General features: G+C 30.1%; 1 protein-coding gene across 1 annotated transcript in view; it reads left to right on the top strand.

The window, feature by feature from the left end:
* Positions 1–779: 779 nt before the first annotated feature.
* LOC148307853 (cell adhesion molecule Dscam2-like) overlaps positions 780–23,576 on the top strand; it is a 196,539-nt gene continuing 173,742 nt past the window's right edge. The window contains exons 1-3 of the mRNA XM_088262768.1: positions 780–813; positions 1,935–2,097; positions 20,733–20,866. Of these exons, the coding sequence (XP_088118894.1) occupies positions 780–813; positions 1,935–2,097; positions 20,733–20,866 (331 nt within the window). The remainder of the gene's footprint in view (positions 814–1,934; positions 2,098–20,732; positions 20,867–23,576) is intronic.

Genomic DNA, 23,576 nt, shown 5'->3' with positions numbered 1-23,576 from the left:
CTGTAATAATTTGTGCGCGAGCATGTTTCTTTGTGTTGAAATTATAAACTAAAAAAGTAATAAAAAAAGAAAAAATAGATAAAAAAATCGAAGGAGAAAAACTACTAAAAGTATTTCCATTCATAACTTTGTTTTTTCTTATAATCCCTCAATATTTTTACTACAGCAATAACAAAACTTACGTATTTTTTGTACAACATAAGACTATTTAAGCATAATGCTGCTGTTTCCTGCAATGCTAGAGGGAGAGAATAGAACGCCACAATTCTCTGTCTTCAAAAACTTTTTTATTTTTTTTTAAATAATCAAATTTTGCCTCTTCCACATTCATGCATCTCGTCATACATCCCCGCAAATTATTTCGACTTCTGAGCAATTTCAAGTATATGAAATACTTGACTATAACAATTTTTTCTCGGTCTTTTTCTGCTCCTATTTTTAAAATCTCATTAATTACCTTAACTATTCTTTCGCCACCCATTCGTATACCTCAATGTTTTTTTTTATTATTATATATTTATGATGACATCCTTTGAACGAGATTCTCATGTAACAGGTACATGGGCATTTTTATTTTCTGTTTCTGTCACGATGTATTTTCTGTTCAAACAAATATCGTACTCTTCGATATAAATAGCGGAGATTTTACGTGGTCCCTCTCTCTACAGCCTGTGTCAAAGGGGTGAAGAGGGTAAAAGTTTGGGGGTGAAAGGTTATGGGTATTCCTCAGACGGATCCCAAACTTCTTTTGTGAAGAGAAAAACTTTCCTCCTTATGAAATGGACCTTCCGAGACCGGATAACTCCAGAAAGGGTTATGTTCAGTTATTTACCATCGAATCTTGATACATCTCCAACTTTAATGGAATTATTTGACCAAAAGATAAGGTTTGAAACCGCTATGTTTATTCAATAGATCACACATACTTCAATATCGATTGATATTTTAACTATACCTAGTAAGTCGCTAGATCTCTTACCTACCATAGGCGACGAGGAAAAGTTAGATGAAATTGAACCATTTTGATACCATTTTGATGGTATTTACACTTTGAACTTGTGATATGTAGCACGATTTACAATATTTTGAGTGTGTCCAAATACTTGTTCAAAAATTTGGATTATCTCCAATCAAGACTTATTTTTTACTTTATTTTTTGACATATCAGGCTAAATGAATAAGAATATGGAAGTCTGTATGTACAATATATATATGAATACAAACATACTTGTGTAAAATAGTTTATGTTCTGATTATCATGTTACTTTCACTATTTCTAACTTCTGGTGAAATAGCATTCCACGCCATCGATACCGCAACAGCAAAGGCACACTAAATTTAGTGCGCTGGTTGCGAGTTCGTAAAATCACTTAAATCCTTGCAGTTTTTGTAGCCGATAATAGGAGTCCCTGGACGTAAAACATCAACAGTAATGTAATATTATTTTTTGACATCTCACCAAAGATGAAGAAGAATATGGAAGTCTGGGCATTTAAGGGGCTGATGACCGTCATAGGCTGGTTTAAGTGATCACTTTACACACGTGTACCATTCACCAATTCTACCCATTATTGACAACCACACTACTCAAATTCTTGAAAGTTCTATATATATGAACCAATTTAGAACCTTGTTCTTGAATCACTAGAACTTCACTAGAGACATCTATTGGTGAGATGTAAACAAGCTTTTTACTAAGCAGAAACTCTTATATTAGTATGTGATGTTGTAAAAAAAAGTAATGTAATATTTAAAATTTAAAGTAGTTGCAAATATAAGGGTTAAAAGAAGAAGAATCGTAAAATGAAGCAATAAATATATTATATGAACATTTTCCTTAATTTTATTAGATTTGCTATTAAAAAATATTTCTTAGCAATAAATCATCCAGCGTGAAAAAATATTGAAGATTTCATAATTTATTTTTCTTTCAGGAATTTTATTACCACCCGCCGATGTACTGGCGTCGGAGGCTGCACCGTCCAACCCCGCAGAGACCCCGGCATCACGCTCTCTCCGCGCCACGAGCGGCGTGACGTGCGTCGCTGGAGCCGCACGTGATATCAAGGCCGCGAGGGAGGATACTGAATTATCAAAGTGAGTCGTCTCCCGTGAAAAAATATTTCAATAGTTTTATTAGGCACGACTTCTTGAAAACTTAAATTTTTCAGGAAATTTTATGTGCTTTTTTGAAAATTGTTAGTATGAAGGCATGAATATTACGCCGGGCCGTTTTCACTTTTTTTCGATTTTTTAATGGGCCTAGCGCTCAAACGGTGCCAAATGGTCCTTAAATAACATGTGTAAAATATCAATTAATTATGATAACTCTCTCTGTCTCCGGATTGATGTCAAAGTTTCTTTTTTTCTTGCACATCATACATCCTTGTTGCACAGAAATGATATTTTTATAAGTTATGAAAAATAAATGTTTATCATAATTCATAAAGAAATAAAACTATAAAAACATATATTAAAAATAAATCAAAACGTCATTAGGTTTTTAATTATAGGGTGGGACTTAAATTGCCCAAAAGTTTTTAAATAATCATTATAATAATTACAAACATTACATTTTTGAAGTAGTATAAAAAAGATACCACCATGCAATTTAAAATAATAAAAAGGTGGAACACTTTTAACCCCGCAATGCCTCAAAAAGTTAATGATTTGTATGTAAGTGTGTGTATGTGTGTGTGTGTGTGTGTGTGTGTGCGCGTGTGTGTGTGTGTGTACATACATATATTTATATATATATATATATATATATATATATATATATATATGTATATTTATATATATATATATATATATATATATATATATATATATATATATATATATATATATATATATATATATATATATATATATATATATATATATATATGGTATAAATACAAACAAATTTGTGTGTGATATAATAAAATATTTAATCAAATAAAATTATAAAAACAGAGTAAAGTTTTATTTTGTGTCTCAGTATCCAAGGTTTATTGATTTTAAATAAAAGTTTTAAAAAGTACTTTAATCACAATTGGCATTAAACATATTATTCTACTCAAACGAAAATGCCTTAATATATTCCGGATTCCAGAACACAAAAATATATTTCAACGTAAAAAGAGAAGAAATGATGTCATCTGTCCGTCACTGTCAGACATCTGTTATTTGACACTTATATGAAATAAGTTATTTTGCGTACGCATTTCATTTCAGGAGAGCAAAGGGATACATCAAATATTTATATAATAATTTTGAAAGTAATACGAGTACGTTCTTTCACCGTTATGCGTATGATACGAAGGTTTCTGAATTTCAATTTGACAAAACAGCTTTTGTGACGTAGATCACACCAATTTATTACATAGATCAATAAAAAGTACAAATACTCATTATTTTAATAATATGCATATAGAGTAGGTCAAATCAATTCAATATCTTCACCACATTTATTTATTTCAATCATTTTATTTTCCAGAAATATAAACGATTTATACTTCTTTAAGTTTATAATTTTTACATTGAAAAAATGTAGCATGACAGACTATGTTTTTACATTTTTTCATAAAATCTCTATTATTCATCTATAAAATATATTCTTTTCAATTAAAAAATTACATGATTCATAACCTAAATATTTTAAACTTTATTTCATAAATGTATAAAATATTTCTCGAAGGACCCTCTCTAAAAACAAGCACTTTTTAGGAGATACTGAAAAAAATTAACTACATAAATAATGGTTTTTTATCGACTGCCAAGCAATAATATTTTACTATTTTACGTTGTCAAACCTGCGTTTGACATATTCTATAAAATTTTAGAACTGAGCGCTTGTTTCACTTTCAAGTTCACTTTCAAACTTTTACCTTCACCTCTAACTTTTTTTAAAATTTTAATGAATGTTTCAAACTAAAAGTACGTAGATATTCAGAGCAATTCGACGGAAATGGGTCAAAATAGCAATATTTTACGATGATAAGTGAAAACCCCCTTACATAAATACAGTGATCCATCCAATGATAGAAAAAAATCAATGATTGAAATAAAAATCAACTTTAAAAACCCGATTAGAGAAATTATTGCAAATTTTGATGTCGTAAATATGTATATTATTTTGGCGTTAAAATTGTAGAACTCAATATTAATTTAAGTATTAATTGTTAAATCAAACACAGATTTTTAGTTTTATAAGTTGTATTTTATTGTTAATAAACACATAAAAATTTATATTGCGACAATTGTTTCGCCTAGTTATGTCATTTTCAAACGAATATGAAGATTTAATAGACTACTACTACTACTACTACTACTACTACTACTACTACTACTACCATCACGCCGTTTCCCCGCAGGGGTAGGCAGAGATGATGGAACGCCACACTCTTCTGTCCTGACATACACTCCTCGCCTCCTTCACATCCATACATCTAGTCATACATGCCCTCCGATTACGCAGACTTTTGACACCGTCAGATTTTAGGTTCTGATTGATCTGATCGTGCCAAGTCTTTTTCGGTCGTCCACGTTCTGTTTTCCCTCTCACATTCGCCACATATATTTTCTTAGTCATTCTCTCGCTATCCATTCGCTCCACATGTCCATACCACCGCAAAGAACTCTTCCTAATCTTTTCAATTATTCCTCGTTCAGCCTTACATTCCTTTCTTATATCGTCGTTTTTAATTCTGTCATACAATGATTTTCCACACATTCGTCTGAGGGAGCGCATTTCAACAGCGTTCACTCTGCTTTCATCCTTCCTTTGCCAGTTCCATGTTTCGCTTCCATACATTAGTGTCGGTACTAGTATTTAATAGACTGACGGTCCATATTTAGCTATACAATTCTAGGTACTTAAGTAAAAGTTTTATTTAGTCTGTGTTTGATTTTACAACTATTACATTAATTGTAGATATGTGTTGATAAAATAAATAAATAAATACGTTGTAAACCATGCTCCATATGATCATTTCAATTACGTTTTCAAAAATGTTGAAATATCAAGAAAAATCTTTTAAAAAACGTTGAAAAATTCGACATTTGTGAATATAATTTTGAATACAACCAAAATATTGTTAACACCAATAAACCTATGTACGCGTATTTCAATTCGACAGTCTTGCATGATCGTTTATTTTCAGATCGCATATATTCAGAATTTATTCCAGAATAACATGAATAGCAAATAAACCATAAACTTCGGGGGCAAGTCTGTTATACGATGTGGCCCAAAAAACCGAGTTATTCTTCGTTACTTAATAAATAAAACGTGACTCATCGACTTCTCTTCATTGGGGTGCTTAGCGGAGTTTATACCGAAATGTATTTTCGTTTTCTCCCCTCAAATATGAGGCATTTTTCACGAAGGATTTCGAGAACATCACTCATATGCCGAGATGAGTATTGTCATCCATTTCGTGTCAAGAGGTGCGTAGGTCATTATTTTTTATCAGTTGACTCTTGTTAGATCCGTGAATGTGTGTATAAAATCAAAGCAGATATACATTGATGAATTATAATTTTTTAAACTATTATTAGATTTTAAAAAATTGTTATCTCAACACGGATGAAGAAGAATTAGGAAATCTGGGTATTTACAGGAATCATGACCCATCATAGGCTGGTTAAATGATCACTTTACCATACATGCAACATTCACTATCCCATGAATTAAACCTCACTACTAAATTTTTCGAACTTCTAGATATATGATCAATCTCATGACACAGTACATTTAGTTTCACAACAGCCATCTTTATTGGATTGAGAAAGCTTTTGTTTAGCAGAGACCCTTTAATTTTTATGTATGTAAGATCCGAACTCCAAACTATTTTGCATGTTAGAAAGGGCATGAAAACATGATTTAATTTTTATGCAGCTTATAATTTGACCAGTCATTTTTATTCACAACATTTTGTATACGTCCAAATACTTGTTCACAAATCTGGGTTTTCTCCACTAAGGAGTAATTTTAACATTTTTTGGATATACATAAATGACAACGTGGGTTCCATAGATTAATTTTTCCCATTAATTTTTTTAATTGTACCAGCATGTGAAAGAGATCCAAGACCATTGCTAGTAAGCTCATAACCATTGCTCGTTTCAATATAAAAGAAAATTGAATTTTCTTTTATATTTAAACGATAAATGCTTCGTATAAGACACCTATAATATATATTGATATACCATCCGTAGGATGAATAATCCAATGTCTGATAGAATAAATAAATGAATAAAAATATCCTTTTCAGTATAATTCTTTAGATATCAACATAAGCAACACGTTATTTCATTAGACAATAATGTACAATAATTTCTAAATAATCGATGAAGTAAAAATTTGTTTTTTCTTTCAGTTAGTTCATTCATCAATTCACTGTGAAGGGGAATATTAACTACGGTAGGCTTAGTAATTTATCATTTTGTTGCTCGAAAATTAATATACCTACGGTACACGACGCTTTGGTGATGCTATTAGTGTTTTTAAAATTAAAATTTGTATTTTACAAGGACAATTTTTTGTCGATTCCTTGAAAACAAAATTATTAAGCTTTTAATTATAGAAATATATAAATACATTTCTTAAATATTGATGGCCCACTTGATAAATTGAAGCGACAAGGACAGTTAGGGTTATTTTTCGTTGTTGATGCCTTTATTTTTTTTTGTTTTTTTTTTGCAATCGAGAATTCATTAAAGTTGCAATACTATAAGTTGCAATTTTTTAAAACTTTATTTGGTACATAAAACCACACCATATGTCTAAAAATCTATCGTTACACGTGTTTCGATAAATTCCGCGTTATTTTAAAACAACGTTTATGAAGCTAAGTATTAATTTTACAGTTGTGTTATTAGGACGTTGAAGGATATAGAGGGAGTAAGAGCTGTTTCTTATTGTTATTTATTTATGAAATTTATTTATTTTACTATCGAGAACATAAAGTATTAACTAAGTAATGTTTAAATTATAAATTGGTTAATAATACCAGAAGGTGACTGCTAAATCAAATAATGAAAATAGTTTAATAATTCTTATTTTCTTTGCTAACAATCTGAACGGTTTTTAAATAACTTAAAGGATTGTTTTCCTTCTAATCATAATCTACCAATTCTACCCATTATTGACAACCACACTACTAAAAAATTTTATGTTTTATATATATTAACCAAATAAGAAGTATTGTTCTTGAATCACTAGAACTTCACTAGACACATCTATTGGTGAGATGAAAAGAAGCTTTTTATTGAGCAGAAACTCTTATATTTTTCTGGCGTTTCTCGTGTGTGTGATTATAATCCAGGATTTGGACCTCACATACTATTATAAAAGTTCCTGCTCAATAAAAAGCTTCTTTTCATATCACCAATAAATGTCTCTAGTGAAGTTCTAGTGATTCACGAACAATGTTTTTAATTTGGTTTATATATATAAAACTTCCAAGAATTTTAGTAATGTGGTTGTCAATAATGGGTAGAATTGGTAAATGTTACACGTGTGTAAAGTGATCACTTAAACCAGCCTATGACGGTCGTCAGCCCCGTAAATGCCCAGACTTCCATATTTTTCTTAATTTTTGATGAGATGTCAAAAATAATTTGAAAAGTAACTCCTATAATTGGAGATAATTACAAGTATTTGGACACACTCAAAATGTTGTATCTATAAGAGTGTTTAAAATCATTAAATCTGTTCCATCTTTTATCTTGATTCTTCTAATTTTAGAAAAAAATCTGAAAAAGTTTATACCATAGGTTCTCAAAAAAAGCGATATCACCCCCTAGTGAGTGCTAAAGAGTTATTCTACGAGATACTGGAGGCCTTAGGACAATGGAGAGCTCAAAAGTGGGTAATTTATTTATATTTCTCCTCTTCGTCTCTAAGGCGACATTTAGGCAAAGTCGTTTCCTGAATCGGCGGAATATTCTTATTTAAGGTGCTCGACAAAAAAAAAATGGGAACCAGTGGTTCATGCGATATTTAAGGCGATCCCTTTACAAGAGTTACCTAGCACAGTATTTGGGTTTAAATTAATTCTCTTCCATCAATCATTCTGTTTGTACTGACGTGGGATCGAAAATGCGTTAGACTGTACATAAATAATTTATAAACTCATTTTCGATTTTTAATATGTTTTCGCGAAAACTGCAAGTCAGTGTTTTGCTGGATATCCTCGAAAAACCCACATTGTATTTTTTTCATTCTTATTTCCAAGTCAAGACGTTACGTATTTATTTTGTAAAAACACTTTCTTTGAGCATCGCGTCGCATCGCCACAAAAAAATATTTCACATCATAATAATTGATTATACCAAGATCTTTTCTTTCGTTATATTAAATTAAATGAATATATCTTCGTAATTTTTATTTAAATATAATAGAGTGTTTTGGAAAAATGTTTATTATGTTAGTATATAGACGAATACAAGAATATTTGTACCAGTTTCAAGGCATACCCATCTTTTTACGGTCACAGTCTATTTAAACACATACAAAATACGAATCACATGCGTTGTTATTACATTATCCGGAGAATAAAAGGCACTTGTCAACATGTCGGACGGCACCTAAATTAAAATATAATCCAAATCACTTAAATACAAATACAGTTATGAGAGTAGAAGATTAATTGTGTTATTTAAGTACTACAATTTAACACATGTACACGACTACTTTTGTTGTTTATTGTAAGCACGACTAGTTTTAAAAACCACAGATGTTCTCATCAATACTTAAAAATTCTTTAATGTTAAAATAGGTATTGATTAAAACATCAGTAGTCTCGAACAAGTCGTGTTTACATTAATAAACTCAAAAGGAGTCTTATACAGATGTTTATTTTAACATTCAAATAATTGTATAATGCAATATTAATAAAAAGTAAAATTGTGTTACAATATTTTATATTTCTATCAATAATAGAAATATCATTACATTGTAAAATAAAGCTTTGTCCAGTAAAAAGCTTGTCCGTTCAAGCAATACGATGAATTGACAAAGGAAAAATAGAGACATCTGGTACGATTCAACGATTTCTGAAATGGAGATGAAGCTTAATTAAACCAAGATTTTTGTTACAAATAATTAATTCTAGCATTAATAAAATATCAATAATTATAACGAAAATGTTAATTAATGATATGTCTTGTGAAAATGAAAAAATGTGTCAATATTATTAATATTTCAAGCATTTACTTTGTGGTTTGTCATTTTTACATTTACATTTTTTACGAAAATGTTAGTAATATTAGTATTTAAGCATTCACCGAGATTTTTGTGTCTACCGGTTTCAAGACGTACCCGTCTCTTCGTCAGGACAATCACTACCACAGCATGCAAACAATACTACTCTTCACCACGATAGCACTATTTACATGCTTAAAACTACAAAAATTGTTTAACGCATGCGATTTTGGTCGACCCGAAGACCAACCTGCACTAGGTGTTGCAGCACAAACATGCTTTAAGAACCGAGGTCTAACATGAGTGCGTCTTAGACCTCGGTTCTTAATGCATGTTTATGCTACAACCCTTAGTGCATGTTGGTCTTCGGGTCGACCAAAATCGCATTTGTTAAACATTTTGTGTAGTTTTAAGTGTGTAAGAAGTGCTATGATAGTGAAGAGTATAGTAATATAGAAGCAATGTTATCTTGATCATTGATCACACGAAGGAAAGGTTATTATTGGTCTTTCGCTTTAGGTCCAGTCCAGAGAAAAATTCAATATGTATTTTAGTGAAAAATCAATCATATTTATGTTAATCCTTCTGAAATTGAACCCGGGACCTCCGCACAATAGCCAAACACCCTAATTACTTCACTGCGGAACCGAATTAAAAGTTAAGCATATTTTTTCGCCACAAATTTATCAACTTGCATACACTACGTAAGCTTCTTAGAGGATCATAAGAACTATTGTTGTAAACCAACTTATGAAAGTAAATAATTAGAAAAATAATATATGAATTAAATTTAAATAGTGGAAGAATAAGATAAGTCTCAAAATAATCTCCTCCTCCGCTATTAATAACATTACTTTATTTCCTTTTACACAACTCAAAAAGCTCTTAAGTACTTTAAAAGCAGATAATTTTCTTTCTTCGTTAAAGTGCCAATTAGTCAGCTTAAGTAATCGTGAGCGCCGTACAGTAATCCCGTCGGCTGACGTCAAGGGTATCCTGATTGATGAGGAAGTGGGTAGTCAGTGGGTGCATTAGTCCCAGAGGCATCATGTTAGCCTGGTATCCGATACTCGCTAAGGCTGCACCGGTGTAACACGACGATGATAATTAATTCTGAATCACAAAGGATGAAATGTTTGGCAGTTGGTTGAACTGTTAAAACATTTTGAGTGTATCCAAAAACTTGTTTACAATTTTGGATTATCTCCAATTACGATTTATTTTTTACATGATTTTTTTGACATCTCAACATAGATGTAAAAGAATCTGAAGTCAGGGCATTTACGGGGCTTACGACCGTCATAGGCTAGTTTAAGTGATCACTGTACACACGTGTAACATTCATCAATTGTACCCATGATTATGATCCTAGATAAATGATCCAATTTCAATAATTAGAAGTATTTTTTTTCCAAAGTTTGCCAATCACATAATGGAAACTAACCACTCATTTAACTCACACACAATTGAATTATTATACTCAGTCTTTAAGTAAAGTTAAGTTATGAATAATTATTCCGATAAAACATTAATAAATAATTAATATGCTTTTCCAAAATATATCACCATTATTATCTATGTTCCCATTAAACAAAGTCCTGCCCTTAAACTCCCGCCCCTTTTTTCTCCTTAATGTTTGTTATCACGTGTTAATAAAACAACTGTAGTTTTCTAAACAAGTCGTGTATAAGAAAATAAAACTCAATAAGTGGTATTATACAGGAGTTTTATTTTTAAAATAATAAAAAGATTCGTTTTCCATATACGTGTAAAGGTTTTTCAATTCCATAACATCACGTTCAGACTGTTACGTTTGCAGCCGGTAGCCTGCAGCATCCTATCGTCTTTCCTGGATCAGCACAACACAACATGAATACCTCTAAAGCCTCTACAAATGAGAAAATGTCGGGATGGATGTAATAACTTCAGGAAAGACTGCAGTATAGCTGAAACTCGCAATGCACTGCTCTAGCTGTTAGTGGCCTAGATACGAAATACCGAATTGAATTGTTCAGTTTGAAAAGGTAAAATTTGGAGCTTTACCCAAAATGATTTTAAAAAAATTAAGTCAATATTTGTTTATCAGTTTAATAACTTTGTGTCAAATTGTGGTCCCGTGGTTAGTGTCATGGACTGTTAAGCCAAAGTTTTTCGGTTCAAAACTACTTTACTCCAATTTGATACCTATTTCTAAAAATGAGTCATTAAGATACACAGAAATATTTTAGTATGAAATTGAAATATTTTTGTAAAAAATATCAAATATATTATATTTATTTGTTTTTGCATTCACTTTATGGTAAGGCATTATGAAATTGTAAATGAAAACACTTGTTTTTTGCTGATAGAGTTTTATTTATTTACGACTAGTTTCGGAAGCTACAGATGCTTCCACAGACTGGTTTTTGCGATCCTTTATATATGTGTAACATTCACAATTCATTTCATGATTTAGTTCCACACAATCAAAACTTTTGTAACTCATAAATACATAAATATGGAAAAATTTAGACTGATTGTGAGCCCTATAAATACCCAGAATTTCATATTTTTCTTCACCTTTTTTTAGATGTCAACGCACTTTGACGTTATCAATTTTAAAAATAAAATAATTTTTAGTTCAAGTTTTTTTTTACATCAACACTTAAAATAATCACTATTATTTTTTGACATCTCATCAAAGATGAAGAAGAATATGGAAGTCTGGGCATTTACGGGGCTGACGACCGTCATAGGCTGGTTTAAGTGATCACTTTACACACGTGTAACATTCACCAATTCTACCCATTATTGACAACCACACTACTCAAATTCTTGGAAGTTCCATATATATGAACCAATTTAGAAACCTTGTTCTTGAATCACTAGAACTTCACTAGAGACATCTATTGGTGAGATGTAAAGAAGCTTTTTACTAAGCAGACACTCTTATATTAGTATGTGAGATCCGAATCCTGGATTATAATCACACACACATGAGAAACGCAAGAAAATACCATTTTCATTTTTTATTTTTAAAATATTTTTTTGAGTATTTCGACACACTCAAAATGTTGTAAAATAATCACAATTAATGCTAGGGAAACATTTTATAACTAAAAAAAAAAGTGGAATAAAAGTAGTCAATATTTAAGCAATAAGAGAACGATTCTTATTTTAGTTTTTTTAAACCAGTTTATTGTTTTTAATGGGCAAATTTCTAGTTGCTTAAATAAAATCACGCTCAAAGCGAGAAGAGTATTCAAATTTTCACTTTCCAAAAATATTTACTTTGGCTCTCTTGTATTTCGTTACATTTTCTCGGAGGAATGATATTATTTAAATTTGAATCCTTCCGGCCTATTGAATATTAAATGAAAATATTTTCAAACCATTGACTTTAAAGTGTTTCCAAGAATCCATAGTCTGGAGTGTCCGTTTAACTTTTAACCATTCTATTATTTTTTCGAACAAGTTTCTTTAATGTATTCTGAAAGTTATTTTTCGGAAGCGCCCCTAATAAGGATCATTTAAGCAAATTTCAATAATGTAGGCGAGTCACGTTTTCAGTTGAGACTCCGTGAAATTTCAAACAGCTTAAAAGAAATTGTCTTTCCCGATATTATCTGTTAAGGTCATACCATTCGCGAATGAGTTCTCTCATTGCTTAAATACAAATAATATACTTGTTTACTCTATAGAAAAAATAATAAAATTCCACCCTGTTTTTGTAGTGTAAAAAATAACAATTTTTACCCATTCCAAGCGTCAAAATTGATAGGAAAATATTTTTCTTCTCTTTTTGAGTTTTACCTGTACCCAATGATGCAAAGGGCACTACACCGATTGAAAGTAATGTTTACTTGGTTTCTTGAATGTTTTTGGCAGATATTTAGTGGCACATTTTATAAAACTTTTGAAAATAAAACTACAACCATGATTTTAATAATTTTTATGTTTACTTTGTTTTTAACCGATTTTAAATAATAAAAATGGATAAAACAATATTAAAATTTCATTTTATAAAGTTTTGTAACTAAAACAGTAATATTATGAAGCCAATGTATAGCAAGTCACGTACTTCAATAACCGGTCCAGTATAGATATTAATTGAATATCCGAGGAAAAAATATTTACATTTTTAACCCTTAGAATCAAACCCGAGCCAAATGCGCTGAATATCACTGTTTATACCATATTTAAAACATTAAACCTCGTTATAATATAAAACCATACCATTAGCAACAAAAGTTAGCTAAAATATTGGGTAGTATAAATTATTTGTAAAAAAGGCTACTTAATTTGTGTCCCGAGTTGCATTGAGACGGTCCCCACAAAATTTTTGTTATATCCATTCAGTATTTTGAAATCTGCGATATTTTCATATCTAAAGTTACTTTTAGATGTCGAAATACTGTGGCTTGTTTTTCTGCTCAATATCTGCATAGTACAATTTATATGCTGTACAGCAATATTACTCGTATTGTTCTTTTTTTCTTGTTTTACTTATTTTTTGTATCTGTCCATTTAAGTAAGCATATAATTGTATTATTTTACATATTTTAAGGCGCCATAACCATATTATTAATAATGAAAATTGACAATGCTGTGACACGTGCTTAGCGAGTTTTTTATATTGAAAAAATATGTGTTTGAAAAACATGAAAATAAATATATGACTTCCATCGGAATAATTGAGTTTTTCTAATATACTACATTTTCAATAAAATATAAATTTAGTAATTTTTTTTTAAATATACTGAAATTATTATCTTTTTAAAAAATTAATGGTACCTACGTTTTTTTTTTAAATGTAATATGTATTAATAAAAATATAGAATGAAATCGAATGTTTCCATTATTTTTTTACGAATAATACAATTCCAATAAAACATTTCCGTAAAATAAATATCGATATTTAAACAAATGTTTTTTTTTCAAACTTTTTCCTGTTACAAAATTTTGAATTTGAGTGGAAGATAATAAAATGTCGCGAGTTTCAATTCGCATTTATTACACTGTTGTTGCTTAAAAGTTTTCTTGAAAAAGTTAAGGGTATAATTCAAGTCAGAGTCTTGAAAAATCTTGCTTTTAACGCCGTCTTATTTAAAGTGGTTTTAAAAATATTATTAAGTTTAAAGTAAGTTTTAAAAGCGTAAGTGGCACATACAAAGTTTTTTTTTACTTTGAGCATATGACTTTGTTTCGCACCCCCGTCCAATCAGGCGTGATGAATATGTAAAAAGGTTAGGGGGTTGATTTAGGAAGGTTGTAGAAGATACGTAGATCCATTATGTATGTAAAACGTAGACCCAATTGGTTACGGTTTGGAATAGGACGAAACCGTAACACAGTCAATTGATTGAAAATTCCTTCCAAACATACGTACTACTACAAATAATATATTAAAGGTTGACCTACATATATACTCGTATACGTAAAATTCCTAAAAATGTGAAGGAATGAAATACCAATAACAATTCTCTTTTTAATTAATATTTTATACAGTCAAAAATTATTTTATTGAGTGATTTGTGTCAGTCACTTCGTGGTAAAACCTATCCATTTTTAGTTGAAATTTTGCATAGTAAATATTTCTTAAAATCTACTGTGACACGTTCCGCATCATTTTCAAATACCGATTTTTGAAAATGATGCGGAATGCATCGAAACACGTGTCACAGTAGATTTTAAGAAATAATGGTATTTACTAAGGAAATTTTTAATTAAAAAAATCACAAAAAAATGCTAAATGAATTGTAATTTGACAGAACCACTACAAATTATATCAACGTATACCATACCATACAAAGATTTGATTTTTGTATTTTTTTTGTTAAAATCAAATAAATGTAGTTTATATTAGCTCTTTTTATCTTTTTCATTTTTGGTATCTTTTGTATTCTTTCCAGTGCCCTTTATTATAACTTAAATAAAATGTGTACCCACACATAGGACATGTCATTGCGGGATCTTTTTTTGTATTTGCATTTGCATTTGCTTCTTAAATTTTGTTTTACTATCCTCTTTTAGCTTATTCAATTAACATACCCAAACCATCTCAATATACCTATCTTTCTTAATTTAAACGATCCTGTTTTTATCAATCTTGCATCCCCCTTATATCAATAATTTTAATATTATTTTTCATCAAAAACATATGTGTGTGTCGTCTGAAATAAAAAGGATTTTTAAAAAGCGTATAAATTTTCCATCTTGCAAAATTTCTGAAACCTGTTAGCGTAAATTAAGCTTATTGTGATGTCGCAAAAGTTTAGATTTGGTTAATTTAAATTTTATAGAGGGTTGAACACAAATTGAAAGAAGCAATTGCAAGACGGTAAAACATTTAAACTATTTGACGGCTACTTTAGAAGAGTGTCCATCCTTTTAGTTCCCTGGACCGCATTGGAGGAATAACTATGGATTTCGGCCGCAAAAAAATACCAATAATAAAACAAAATAACTTTTTATTTTCACTATGTATTTTATATGAACAGGGTTTCGTCTTTACCAATATCATCAGACTGATGTCGTATCATGTCAGTACCCCAGTCATTGGTCAAATAAAGTATATGTGGAAAAAACTATATGGTTGTTATTTTATTATATAAAATGCAGTTCCACCAAAAAAACTTCAGCACAAAATTTAAATCTAATAAAAATCTCATTTCTTGATTCGGCAGTCACATTGTGGTAAAATTTATTCATTTCAATGAATGTTTTACTTAAGTCAAACATTAATTAAAAATGTATAGATTTTACCACAAATAGTGGTTTTTACTAAGCAAAACATTATTTAAAAAACTAATCAAAATCAATAATACTAGCGATGGCTAGTTGAGGCTAATAAACATAGAATTTTTGCAATTGCATTGATGCAATTAAATCGCCCTGTGCCCCATTTGAAGTGAATGAGCGTTGAAAATAGAAGAATATTACTCAAACCAGCCTATCGTCAAAATCCCTGTAAATATCCAACTTCCATTTTCTTTTTCACCGATGTTGAGCTGTCAACATTTCATTGTATTTATTTTTGTGTTTTTGAAATCATGTTATGTCGCAATATCAAAAGTTTGTAGTTTGGAATTTTTGAACCGCATGCGACCCGAGGGATTTAATATATTCGCTTTTTGAAGCCCTAAATATGTTGCGGAAAAATATGACTTCTTAATGAAGCATTGATAATAATAATTTAATTACACTCGAAATCTGCGAGGATTCTTGTGTACACAAATATTCAGGACGTAAATCCTTTATATATGTACATATCATACGTACATGTGTGTGTAAGTATGTAATGTTTTAACGTAATTAATCTTATAAGTGGAGTAGTCAAGTATAATTCTCGATTGGACGTGTTTATTTATCATTAGAAAATTAATGTTGTAAACAATCCCTGAGCACACATCTGGCTCCGTTGTACGTTGTCTCTACCTCCATATTCCCAGATAGCTTCAAAGCCTTTATTAATTATTTAATATTGTCGAGGGATGAATTATTTTCTCATAAAGCTTATACCCCTCATTCGGTTTATCTAACTGCTTCTGGGTAACTATACTCCTACACTCAGCTTGTACCGCACGTATATACGTTATAATCGTTGATTCTGCATAACGCGCTATGCGAACACTCCAATACGAATATACCAGGATTGATCAAACAGGATTTTTTGTCTTCATGAATGAAGATGGTCTTCAGAAATGAAGACCCTAAGAAGCATAACAGGCAAGAGTCTTCGAGATGCCAGGATCAGGGAAAAATGCGAGATCGAAGATGTCGTTGGGTGGGGAAGGCAACGAAGGAGACAATGGTATGCGCATGTGAGGAGAATGGAACCATCCAGACTCCCCCACATCGCACTGTACGGCCAACCCCGTGGTAGACTACTCCCGGGTAGACCACCAAAGAGATGGGTCGATAGCTGGGAATCGACGTCGCAGGAGGCTAATCCCTCTTAAAAAACAGGCCGCAAGGCCTATAATCAGAAGAAGAAGAAGAAGAAGATTTTTTGTTTTCTCGGTCAGCTATCTCTCCACTGCTAGACTCCATACTCTGGCCTCTTCTATTTTTTCCAGACTTCTTTTGATTGGGCTCTTTCTATCTACTTACTACCATCGGCCCATATTTTCTGAGGCCGGCCAGTTTTCTCTTCATGGCCCATCATTCCATTTTCTGTCTCATAATATGGCCCAGTCATTTCAGTGTAGTAACGCAATTTGTCACATCGATAACCCTTATTCGGCGTCTGATTTCTTCATTTCTGATTTTATCTCTCAAACTTATGCCTAGAATTTGTCTTTCTATAGACAGCTGTAGGTACACATTTCAATTTATGTATGGTCCCTGCGGTCAAAGCCAAGGTTTCCAGACCATAGCATTGGGAGGATACATGTTTTAAACACTTGTCTTTTCAATTTTTTTGGAATATCATTATTCCTATGGAAATAATTGAGTTATTAAAAGATTAAAGACCTGAAAATCAAAATTAAGACTGAGTATTCTCATTTTACCCTCTTATTTTCCAAATAAAAAAACCTCTCTTATGTTTCTATTGAAAAACAGGTATATTTTCACCAAATTAAGTTGCGATAGAGACAATTTATGCATATTAATGTCTTCGATTAATATAATACAATTGTTATCGATACCTAAGGGGTATTTTTAATATTCTCACTCTTGCAAACATTTTTCCACATTCATTTTAATTTATATGTTCTATTCAAACGTAGTTTAAAACATGAATTCATAGAACGAGAGACTTTTAAAATTTCTTTTAAAACTCAAAATATGGCTTAATATTTAAACATCTATCAATATCTGCTTAAAATTACAAATTTCCTCTTTTTGCTTTGCAGCGATCTGGTTTAAAACCATTTGCTTTACTTCAATTTATTCGTTTTATAAAAAAAGTGCGCATAGGAAGTTTTTCAGAAATAATGACAGCGTATTATGATCCTATTATCAATCTAAAATATATTATTATCCGCAAAATTAATCCTGTTTTCTTCATCAGGGTAATAATGAAGCTTAATATCTGACAGCAATAATAAAATAATACTCGAATTAATAAACCGACAATAACAGGATACCATTATAAAGGGTGTTTTTCACAATTTCATTTTTTTTTAATTATTTTTTGACATCTCATCAAAGATGAAGAAAAATATGGAAGCCTGGACATTTACGGGGCTGACAACCGTCATAGGCTGGTTTAAGTGATCACTTTACACACGTGTAACAATCACCAGGATTATAATCCAGGATTCGGACCTCACATACTAATACAAGAGTTTCTGCTTAGTAAAAAGCTTCTTTACATCTCACCAATAGATGTCTCTTGTGAAGTTCTAGTGATTCAAGAACAAGGTTTCTAAATTGGTTCATATATGTAGAACTTCCAAGAATTTGAGCAGTGTGGTTGTTAATAATGGGTAGAATTGGTGAATGTTACACGTGTGTAAAGTGATCACTTAAACCAGCCTATGACGGTCGTCAGCCCCGTAAATGCCCAGACTTCCATATTTTTTTTCATATTTGATGAGATGTCAAAAAATAATATGAAAATAACTCCTGTAATTGGAGATAATCCAGATTTTGTGAACAAGTATTTGGACACACTAAAAATGTTCTAGAGTTATACAAATTCAAATTTCCTGCAATAAATTGATGATGGCACCCGCCGTGTGGCATGTTGCGCCATGTTGTTGAAATTGAAAAACGTACAGACTACAAATCTATCAACTATCAACTTACACCCTTTCATCCATTAATAGGTGTGCTGTATGGGCAGGTGAAATCATCGGCCCATATTTTTTTGAAGAAGATGTCGGCCAGAATGTTACGGTCAATGAAGAGCGCTACAGAACCATGATTTTTGACTTCTTCGTACTTCAGTTGAATGGCATTGATGTTACAAAGCTGTGGATTCATCAAGATGGCGCAACATGCCACATGGCGGGTACCACCATCAATTTATTACGGGAAATTTAAATTTGTTTACCCCTTAAAAAAAAACGCCCTGTAAATTTGGACCCATTTTATATTGTATGGTTCCATTATATTAAGAAATAATTAAACTCAAAAACCCGTAAACAATTATTAATGACTCCTTAAATTACAAGAATGGAAATATTTTAATGGTATACTTAATATCTTTATCTTTTTGAAATACGTACATACGTGGAATTAGAGTTGTGTTACTAAGAGAACCAAATTGTATTAATGGATATTATAGGTGTTTCAAGTTAAAATGAAGCATCTATTATTTTTATGAGAGAGAAGATGGAATTTCGAGAATCCCAGGGTATACAATTAGTATTTGGTTGCCTTACGTGATCACTTTTTGCATTTGTTAAACGTTTACCATTGTGTTCATTATTGAATGTCCAAATTACAATATTCTTTTACAGATGCATTTATGCATTATTTTTGGATTCACTACATCTTATAAACGATCATCTTGACATAACATCAATTAGTTTTAAGACACCATTTAAGACACTATTGTCAGAAGTAATTGTAATAGATTTATTAACATTTTTTACTGACTCTATATCTACGCAGTATTTTAGCCCTAATTTGTATATGAAAGGTGTCTTAACATTTACCATTTTGCCCATTATTGAACATCCATATTGCATTGTTTTTTAAAATGATATAAGTGTTATATTGTTGGTTTCATGCAATTTTAATTAATGTGGAATCTCAATAATTATGAAATAATTTTAAATGGATGAGGAATATCCATCGAATGTACTTTACATATGTGAAGTGAATATGTATATATATATATTATATATATATATATATATATATATATATATATATATATATATATATATATATATATATATATATATATATATATATATATATATATATATATATATATATATATATATATATATATATATATATATATATATATATATATAAATATATATATATATATATATATATATATATATATATATATATATATATATATATATATATATATATATATATATATATATATATATATATATATATATATATATATATATATATATATAAATATATATATATATATATGTATATATGTATATATATATATATATATATATATATATATATATATATATATGTATATATATATAAATATATATATATATATATATATATATATATATATATATATATATATATACATATATATATATATATATATATATATATATATATATATATATATATATATATATATATATATATATATATATATATATATATATATATATATATATATATATATATATATATATAAATATATATATATATATATATACGCATGTACATATTCATATCATATATTTTACATACTCCCCACCTCACAGGTTGGAATAAAGGAATACATTTAATTGAAATACGGACGTGAACAATTAAAACAAAAATATTTCTTTGATAAAATATATGAAGATTCAATATTAAAATATATTATACCTGACACAATTGGCTTGATGCCTGACTTTCTTTTCTAAACAATCAAATATTTACAATGTTAAAATTTCATTTCCAGTAAAAACACTGAAGTTTCCCGCCTTTCTCAGCCTCAGCATGAAGTTGGCAACACTTGGCGTGAAGTTGGGTACAAGTGCAAATCCAGTGCAGCCGACATGACGACCGTGGGGAAAGAAAACTTTCAAATTGACGGTGAGTCATAAATACTACATACTGAGTTTTACCCTATTACTTATTCTATGACTTAAACGTGTATGAGACAAAAGACTTTTCCACTTTAAAGAAAATCCAATTCAATTTATATTCATTAATGGATTCGGCAGTCACTCTGTGATAAAATCTATACCTTTTTAATTTGACTTTTACTTGGTAAACATCACTTATTTTGAAAAACAACACTTACACTTGCTTTGATGTTATCCTCTTTATTTTCACAATAGATTTTAAGAAATACATAGTTTTACTAACCAAGTAAAACTTAAATGAAAAAGTTTATTTTCACCTAAGTTTTCTTTTGGAAAAAATGAATAATCGATTATAATATTGACGATAAAAGTTGAAACTTAAGGGGGAAAATGTGTAAAATCTACAAGTTTCGTTTACGCACTTCCAGCTTTTGAAATGGGCGCTTTGTTAATTGATTTAATTTCACACCGCATAAATGCTCCTCTAATTCTTACTTCGCCCTTTTGAGAAAGTCTAGATTAAAGTCATTTGCAAGTGTAATCAAATTAAAGAAAACAATAAACAAATTTATGGAATTTTCAATTAATTACACCTACCTTAAATTTCTTCCTGCATTCAGAACCAACAAACTGAGCGTAATAATATTATTAGTACATGCAATGTCTCTAATGAATTCTGTAAAAGATTACTTCCTTCTTTTTATTATTTCCATAATCATTAAAAAAATTAGGCCACTTCATAAAAAATAACTAAATATCAAACCGCTTCACCCAATCACCCAAGGGGTAGGCAGAGAGATGATATGCCACACCATTTTGTAATTTCAAACAATATTCGCCTCTTCCAGATTCATGCATATCCTCATACAAACGTGTCAATTATTCCGACTTCTAACCTGACCGCTTTCAACTTTTTGAAATGCTTGATCATGCCAAACATTCATCAGTCTTTCTCTGCTCCTATGTCCAAACACATTTGTCTCTTAAATTTATTGTATTGCTTTTTCTTCACTGATCATTTTTAAATATCCAAACCATATCAACATACGTTGTATATTTTTGTAAGCCTGCATTCTTTCCTTATTTCACCATTCGGACAACTATCATACATTTTTTTGCCCCTTTTTCGTCTGAACGCATTTCGACTTCATTTAGTTTACTTTCATCCTTCTTGTCAACTCCATGCTTTACTTTCATACATTAGTGTTGAAACTAGGACTTCATATACACTGCCAGTTTAAATTTCGCTGAAAGGTTTTTATGTCCTATAACTGAATTCAGTGCACCATTAACTGTTCCAAGCAGTTACTCTCTTTTCCATACATATTAAAATTAATCATATATTAGTAACACCAATTTTATTTTTCTTAATGTAATAAAAATTTATGGTATGAAGAACTTTGGGAGAGATTACCCTTCTGAAATTTGATTTCGTCAAAAAAAAATTGGGAACCAGTTTTATAAATATTTTAAATTATTCGTACGAAAAGAGTATTCTTCATGTGAAATGGAGGATGAATCTGCCGATCATGTTCTTTTTAACTGCTCCTTAAATTCTTACATTGAGTTCCTTCAAGACATTTGCTAGGAGGTTTTCTCCTTCCCGCTAAATGTACAGCACCTCCCATCCCTAAACTCCTCAAAAATCAATAATGCAATCATAAAGCAATTCAAAAAAATATAACGAAAATATTCGAGTGTTAGTGGTCATTAAAAAGCATAAATTTACTGCATAATTAAAAAAAATATCAGTTGTTTGCGACATTGACTTCTCAATTTTGGATGATTAGCCAAAAAAGAAAAAAAATAAAAGATTTTTTTTTAGGAGAACACGTTTCCCTTTGTATTTTTTTTGTCCACTTGTCATTTTCTGTACCGATATGAAGTAAAGAATAGTATTATTCCTAATAAAACAGTCGGAATATGATCACATTGAATATGTAAGCCCATATATTACATTTAATCCTTGGACCATAGCCAGACCTATATTTGAACAGAATCCTGGCTACATTTCCCTGATTAATTTATCGTATTTTCATAGTTTCTTTGTTCATTATTTGAGAAAAATTCCGGATAATTTCATACACATATAACATATTTAATTTTTATTATAAAATTATGTAAATCCTTACAGAAGATCGTTAATGAACTGTTTATAATATTTCAAACGCATTATTGTAATATATGCTTGCTAATTAAATGATATTTCAATATTATAGGTATCTCTACTTGAAATGAAGCGTCTATCGTTTTTATACGAAATAAGATGAAAATCTAAGCATCTAAAGCCTGACAACCTGGCATTTGGCTGGCTTAAGTGATCACTCCAAATATTTTTATAATATTCAAAATGCTGACCATAATTGAACATCCATATTGCATTTTTTTTAATAATGCAACGTTGTTGAATTTCTCTCGTATATTGGTTGTTATTTGATAAAATTGGAATTATGGCTAACGATAGCCACCGTTCATTTTCTTTCTTATGAGATGCTGCATTTTATATTGAGACTCGCATAATATTGATATATCACATTCGTAGGGTGAATAATCCAATGATTAAGAAAATAATAACAAAAAAGTATTATTTTGGTACTAGTGTTAACATTTAATCTTATAATATCACACGTAACATGCAAATAAATATTAATTTATCCCTTAAAATTTTACTGACATTTTTGGTAGAACTGCTTTTTATATAACGTTATAATAAAAAC

The sequence above is a fragment of the Brachycentrus maculatus genome, unplaced genomic scaffold (assembly GCF_059751285.1).
Source record: "Brachycentrus maculatus isolate JH-2025_06_01 unplaced genomic scaffold, ASM5975128v1 h1tg000188l, whole genome shotgun sequence".
In the NCBI taxonomy this organism is placed as follows: domain Eukaryota; kingdom Metazoa; phylum Arthropoda; class Insecta; order Trichoptera; family Brachycentridae; genus Brachycentrus; species Brachycentrus maculatus.
This window is presented reverse-complemented; position numbering and strand designations above follow the sequence as displayed.